This window comes from Anopheles aquasalis, chromosome 2, assembly GCF_943734665.1.
Source record: "Anopheles aquasalis chromosome 2, idAnoAquaMG_Q_19, whole genome shotgun sequence".
Taxonomy (NCBI): domain Eukaryota; kingdom Metazoa; phylum Arthropoda; class Insecta; order Diptera; family Culicidae; genus Anopheles; species Anopheles aquasalis.
The window spans coordinates 58,137,772-58,144,766 of NC_064877.1; the positions used below are offsets into that span (position 1 = coordinate 58,137,772).

The 6,995-nt window shown below is 51.3% G+C and overlaps 1 protein-coding gene across 1 annotated transcript; it reads left to right on the forward strand.

Moving 5' to 3' along the window:
• The first annotated feature begins 252 nt into the window (after window positions 1-252).
• On the forward strand, window positions 253-6,597 carry LOC126576034 (dynein axonemal heavy chain 1). The gene is made up of 2 exons (XM_050237108.1): window positions 253-351; window positions 3,715-6,597. Exons 1-2 carry the CDS (start codon window positions 253-255, stop codon window positions 6,595-6,597), a joined length of 2,982 nt encoding a protein of 993 aa, XP_050093065.1.
• The last annotated feature ends 398 nt before the right edge of the window (window positions 6,598-6,995 follow it).

The following is a 6,995-nucleotide window of genomic DNA, read 5'->3' on the forward strand; positions in this document are numbered from 1 at the left end:
CATCGAATTCACCATCATCATAATGACAAAATCAATGACGAGAAGATGATTCAAGTATTCATACTCTTGCGCTTTCAAACGCTCCAAATAAGACAAACAGGTAGCAAGTTCTCATCTTAAGAGTCGATTCGTATTAAGCTTGGAATTAAATCAAAGAAGTATCAACTTCAGTCAACTATTCCATTTGGATTTTGACGTGGAAAGCAATATGTGCTCGATACATATCCCTTCTTAAGCTCAACTTGATCAAACATGATTCAGCACCTCAATCATGTGGACAAGTGCTTTATTCTCCTAAAAATCCTCTCCTTCAAGCGGACTTGTTCTTCAAAGGATTGTCAGCCAAACCAAGCAAGTACGAACCAACAAATCATTTGGTCCCTTTCTCAGCAGCCCCCTCCCACCACACCTCACCCGAACCAAAGACATCGATAAAGAAATATTGACTAGCACCAGAAAGCGGCTTACCATCCATCATAGACGGGATGCACGCCAAAACGAGACTTTCGGGAGATTTATGGCACACGGTAACAAAATTCCGAAACGAAACCATTGTGCAAAAGTGTAGCGGAAATCTGTCCCACGGACCAGCTCGTTTGAAGCAAGCAAATACACCGACACGCAGCCACGCGGTTTGATTGGATCCGTTCCTCGGGAACAAAAAAAAACGCTCACGTGGCAGGGTTGGAGTGCTCCACATTTTGCTGCGGGCTAAATGCGCAATTTCATGCGCGGCTCTGTGATTGATATTTTTCTCGTAATGCAAACGTTTACAGTTTGCATGAATGACGCTAATTGAAGCATTATTCTTACCACAGAAACACGCTCGGGGGCCGGGACTCACCCGCTCTCTGGCTTCCTTTCACTGGCGCAGAACATGCCGAGGAGACTCTACCGACCAACTTGTATACCACAGGCTATGGCTTGTGTATGAGCGCTATCGATAAACTTCCTTTTCCAGAAAAGGGCCAAAACTTCCGTTCCCATTCCTTTTGTCGCTGTCGTAGCGTAGCACACGGCACAAAAAGGAAGCGTGACAGTTTCTTAAGACCAGTTTGTGGGTTCTACGTCGCGCAGGAAGAACCGGAAAAGCTCGCTGCCAGGCGATGCGATACGACTACTACCTCCTCCACACCTTCTCCAATCCCATAAACCCCCCCCAATAGTCATCGCAAGAATGTATCGCTCGATCGATCCCACAACAATAACACGAACCGTTGCCTCCTCGCCTTTGTGGTCCTTTTTGTTGGTATCGACGTCATCATTGTCATTGTCGTCGCCACGGAATGAAGTTTTGTGCGGGTTTTCCTGTGGTTTTCCCGTGGTGGAAAGCACCAACCAACGGCAACGGCAACCCAAAATCCGTTCAGCACCACTCACAAGCTCACAATTCTTCGACCAGAGACAGAGGCGACCAGAGGGAAAGCAGCAAAGAAGGAGTCACAGCAACGGAAAGGACATGCCATCAGAGCGTGCCACAGACCACACAGGACAGGATAACCGATAAACCGATATGAATGATATGAGAAAAGTTAATAAAACTAAATTTTCTAACTTCCAAATCGAAAATCTTCCGGACCGGAACCTCCTCCTGCCTCTCCCACGGTTGTCGGAGTGTGAGTGTCAGTTCGATGGCCATCATTACCGTGGCCACAACCAATGGCGCTACCTTTCCGCCCCCCGCCAGCCGCCGGTTTGTTTTGGATTCCTAGTCCAGGATTCTCCGAGAACTTCGATGTCGAGCACGAAGCGAGTATCTTAGAATGCCCGGAGCGCTGAAGCCTTCTAAAGAAAGAGCGAAGTGGAATCTGTTGAACGGAAATCGGCCAGATTTCCGGAGCAAAACGTTACGAATTCTTTTGATGGCCTAATGGACGGAAAGGGTTTCTCCCCGTCAGCCGGATGTATTCATGTGTGCCAAAAAATCGAAATTGGGTGGCACTGTGGAAGAATTGGGTTGACACATTCTTCGGCGAAGGCACGGCTGGAATGCTGATTGGCCCCGGACGTAGCCCTCGATCGATCACAGCACGTAAATGGTTCCATAAAGAATGCCACAACAGTAACTCAACTCAGCAAATCACTCAATTAGACGGCCATATATTTTGGCACCAGAGTGGCTTAGCAGTTATCGGTGGCCGGTTCGTTTCGTTTCGTTTAATTAAATACCGAGCTAATTTTGGAGCCAAGCGGAGCGCGCGCTTCATTTAAATCTCGTGGTCGTGTGGCATCAGATGAAGATCGAGGGAAAGATTGGCCGAGTTTAATTAAAAACTATTCAGCCTTCCCGTCCTTGCCGTGTGTCCGATGATGCCCGACAACAGAGCCCCACTGCCGGAGCTCGAGGCACAACGCCGTTTTCCCATCCTTTTTGCTGCTGGTCAGCAGCTTTTCTTTTTTATATTTTCACTAATCGGATAAAGAGACTGTGTGTTGCATTGTCGAGAAATCAACTAAACTCCGGGTGCTCTGGCGGGGAGGCCACAGAAACCACAGAACGAAAGAAAGAAAGAAGCGCTGGCCAGCTGGCGAACGCCATGGCGAAAAGAATTGTGCTCGGCTTTAAGAAAGAGGAAAAATTGACCATTTTGTGGCGTGTGTCCCCTTCTGCTCCCCCCGGGAACCGTCCTTTGAGATACCGGCTCCAGATCCGTGGCGGACAAAAGAAGAAAACAAAATGGCATCCCACAACAAACAGCAACAACCGTTCGTTCTCTCGCCTGCTGGTGCTCCGTTTGATTCCGTTGATCTTTATCCCCCCCGTCCGTTCTGTGCAGAGATCCAGTGGCCCAGCCTGAAGCTTTTCGCCTTCTGCTTCGACTCAAGAACACGTCTCAACCGGACGCCCGGGAGGGCCAACACTGGGCCTCTCCCGCACTGCGGGAAGAGCTGCCCAAAAAACCGGAAACGAAACAGGACCACGGTTCACCACAAAAAGGACATCCTTTTGATTGGCGCTTTTTTCGAAGAGGGGAAGGGGAGTCAAAAGGGAGCGTCCGGACCTTCGTTTACTGATTTGCGACATTTAAGACCATTGCCTTGGCAGATACCATCATACAGAGCAGACCAAACTAAAGGGGGGCCAGTGGAAAGGAGAAAAAATAAATAAATAACCGAGCAGAAGAACAGAAGAGCACACACTTACAGATCACCATCACCACCACCGGAGCCCGATGTCTAAAGAAATAAAGTAAACATTCCTCCTGGACCATGCCTGGGGCTGTGGGCTCTTAAATCGTTTGATGTGGGCGAAAACTCGTTGCCAGCAGGTTGTCACCCCCTGTTGCTGCAGTATGGGTCGTGCTGGGAAGGAATAGAACCCCTCCACCAACTGAACTGCCTTAGTAAAAATACTTTGAGTTTACAAAACCAGACAGAAGGTTAATGAAGAATTAAACGTTCGGTTCCGAAATTTTAGAAGATCAAAACCGTATCAAAGTGAGCTTTGGTGTTACAAACAAATAGTTACTCTTCTAGTAGTTGCTCAAGCATCGTAGTAAACAGATAATTTACAAACGTAGTCGTGGAAAACGAAAAGAACCCAACGGAGCAAAGACGATGTCGTTTGTCACAGAAACAAAGAGGTCCCTCTGTAAAACCCGTTCCAAGTTTACTGTCCGCCGTGTGCCGGTTATTCGTGTAAGAGAGCCCCCAAAAACCAGAAAGCAGAAAAATCCACTCCTTACCGAGCGTTATTATCTTTGCACTTTGCAGGCCAAGAAATGTGATAAATATCAATACGTGAGCACTTCCGGTCGCAACCGTATAGAAAAAGCCGGCGAGTTAGAAGCGCTCCTAAGCCAAACCGGCATCAACGCATCGTCCATTTTGCATTCAACGTTCGACACCGACACCGAGCTGAATTCTAATTCCACCTTCCTCCCACTGGAACCGTTCGACGATTGGGAGTACGAGTGGGCCAGTGAGGCGAAAATGGGTCCACTACTGCCACTGGAGGCCTTTGCGCTACTTCCAGCCACCCAACACTGGCAAAAGGTACTCGTGCTGGAGTGCAACGGTGCAAACAACCGCTGGAAAGTGGCAAAAATGTTGGACCGCACTTCGAACCAACCCGCAAGCGACTGGACGCTACCCCGGATTCAGCTGTACTTTCCTTGCGAAGACCCGGCCATGTTTGCGCGGCGCATCTCGGCCGCCATCGAAGCACGAAGGAAGGCGGAAAGCCGGATCCGATTTCTATTTCTCTGTAAACACATAGCAACCGACGACGGCGTCGGTGGCTTTTACGATCCGGACGAACAGCTACAGAAGCGCCTACTGCGGCGAATGACCGACGAAGTTTACAGCATATTTAGGCGAATCTACCAAGACTTTCACATCCAGCTGGCTGTCGTTGAATATTTGAAGCATGCCGGTGGCGCCAGGAACAGGAGCAGCAGCCAGTCCATCGCTATCGAGTGCTCACTGGCCGGGAAGTCGTGGAGCAAACGTCCGGAAAGCTTCTCCACGCCGTTGCCAGCGAGTGGCCAGCACGGTGTGCTGTGCGATCGCCTCCGGCGTCAAACATTGCTCTGCCATGCGAACGCTTTCCATGGATTGCGTCTCGTGAACCATGAATGTGAGCTGGTGAGGAAGCTGCCACTGTTTGCGGTGCCACGCGACAAGCCACCGGTCACGCTGGATGAATTCGAGAAACAGAATCGCCTCCAGACGGACCGCGTGCTGAAGTACCTGCGGAATGGTTGGATCGAACGGACGACGATGCATCTGTACCGATGGTTGGGACGCATTGGCCCGGGGTGCTACGATATTGCCGTTACCGAGTGGCCCATCTACCTCGTCTCGAAGACGCGACGCTTGATCGAACAGGTTCGGCTGCGAATGCAGGATGCATTGTGGGATCTTTGTCTCGAATCGGCCGATAGCTACCTTCACCATCTGGTCAATGACTGCCCGGCTATCGAGGAGGTCAACGAAACGTTCTCGTGGGACTCGAACCTAATCGATAGCCCTTTTGAACCGAGGAGACCTACTCCCTTCGAGCTGACACTACAAATGGGCCCGGAGTGTGCTTACTATTCCACCGATCCGGATTCCTTTCCTTCACTTTTACGCGACATTATGGATGACGCGATAAGAGGCAGCCATTCGGCGCACACCATCGAACCATCGCTCATACAATCGCTCCTTTTCGCGGACAATCTGTACCTCTCGTCGGTGGGTCTTATCGATCCGGCCATGGTCGAGCGAAGGAACGCGCTGGTGAGTTACTACCTGAAGGCACTGATTCCGGTACGCGCCTACGCCGCACGCTACAACGCATACCAGGAGCTGTTCCACACCAACGCAAAAGACTTTATCGAAGAAGCGAAAGCCACGGACCGAACTTCGTCCGAGATCAAGGAAGATATCGAGTTCCAAATTCGGATGCGTGAAAATCTACAGCACACCGTACCGCTCCGTATCGCCATCGGTCCGTTCTCCATCATCGTACGGCCGCTCCGTGACGCACTGATCCAGAAACGGGAGGAGCTAACGGTGGCCCTGCTCCGGATGCTTACCGAGAAGCTTCGGCTCAAGACGGCCGGTGTGATAGCGGAGTACAATGGCGTCATCGAGCGGATGTGCGAAAAGCCCGTCTCCATCGAGCACATTTATGCGATTCGCGCCTTCATGGAAGGTGTTCCGGAAGCGCTCGGACGGCTCGAGGACCGCATGCGAGGCGTTCTGTACGAGTACGAAATACTGGAGGGCTTTTGGGTCGCTTTGCCCGATGCGGACTTTGCTCAGAAATGGAAAGCGCTCGGTTACCCGAGGACCGTCCTGCGGCAGATGACGTCCGTCCGGGAGTTTCACGAGTCCGAAGTGGACCGGTTCCGGAAGCAACAGTTCGCTGATGAGGCAACGTTCGCTGCCAGTGTCGAGGATCTCAATGCGTACATCGCACGCTTCACGACCCTTTACGATGTGGCCAAAGTGTCGGAGCTATCGGTGGAGGTACGTCGGCTGTGGAAGACACTCCAGGAGCTTATCGAGCATGGGCACGTGCTGAACAAGCGGCAGGCACTGTTCGAGATGCCTCCGATTGGGTTGCATAATTTATACGATCTCCGGGACAACTTCCGCGCCTACCGGGACCTCTGGACGGTGGCAGCTGACTATCTCAAGCTCGAGGAAACGTGGATCGGCAATCCACTGGCCAGTGTTGACCTGGAGGCGGTACACCGCGGACTGACGAATGCTCACGACCGCTTGAAAGACCTGCTGGGTCTGTTTTGCGACCAACCGCAGCTGTTGGCCGTCGTAGAGCACTTTATCCACACGGTCGAAGCGTTCCGGCCGAACCTGGATGTAATGGAGCTGCTCAAGTGTCCGCACCTGGACTCGATCCATTTCAGCCAGATAGCGAAAGATACTGGCAGCAAGGCGAAACTCTCCGTGGATGTTGGTTTCGATGTGTTTCTCGAGAATGGCGTAAGGGAGCACGTCGGCGCGATTCGAGCGATTGTCCAGCTGGCCGAAGAGCAAAAGGAAGCCCGGGAGCTTCGGGAGGCCGAAGAGGAACGCCTTCGGTTGGAGCGTGAAGCGGTTCAAAGGGCTCGTGATGAGCGGCGACGGAAGAGAACGGATATTTAGACCAACAGAAGAGCTGACCGAGTAAGCTGAATTGATAAATTATAAATAACATTTAGGAACGAGGGGAACAAAAAAACTTTGCTACCACGGGGTGGGCTCTCGCTTTTCCTTGTCCTGGAAGATGTGTCCACTGGGACCGGGTTTGTCCAGCAACCATCCAAGGCAATAACGGATACTCGACCAACTCCCCATCGGAAACTGCCGGGAGCTATTTGTTTTAATATTCAACACGTTAACCGGGAGCTACCCTCTCCGTCACCGGGCCCTCACCGGAAGGTTTAACATTCCCGGTATATACCCGAGACCGTTTTGAGTTGTCGCTGCATCTGGAGAGAGAGAGAGAGAGAGAGAGAGAGAGAGAGAGAAGCTTCAACGGAGAGGAATGGCGGTTTTTTTTT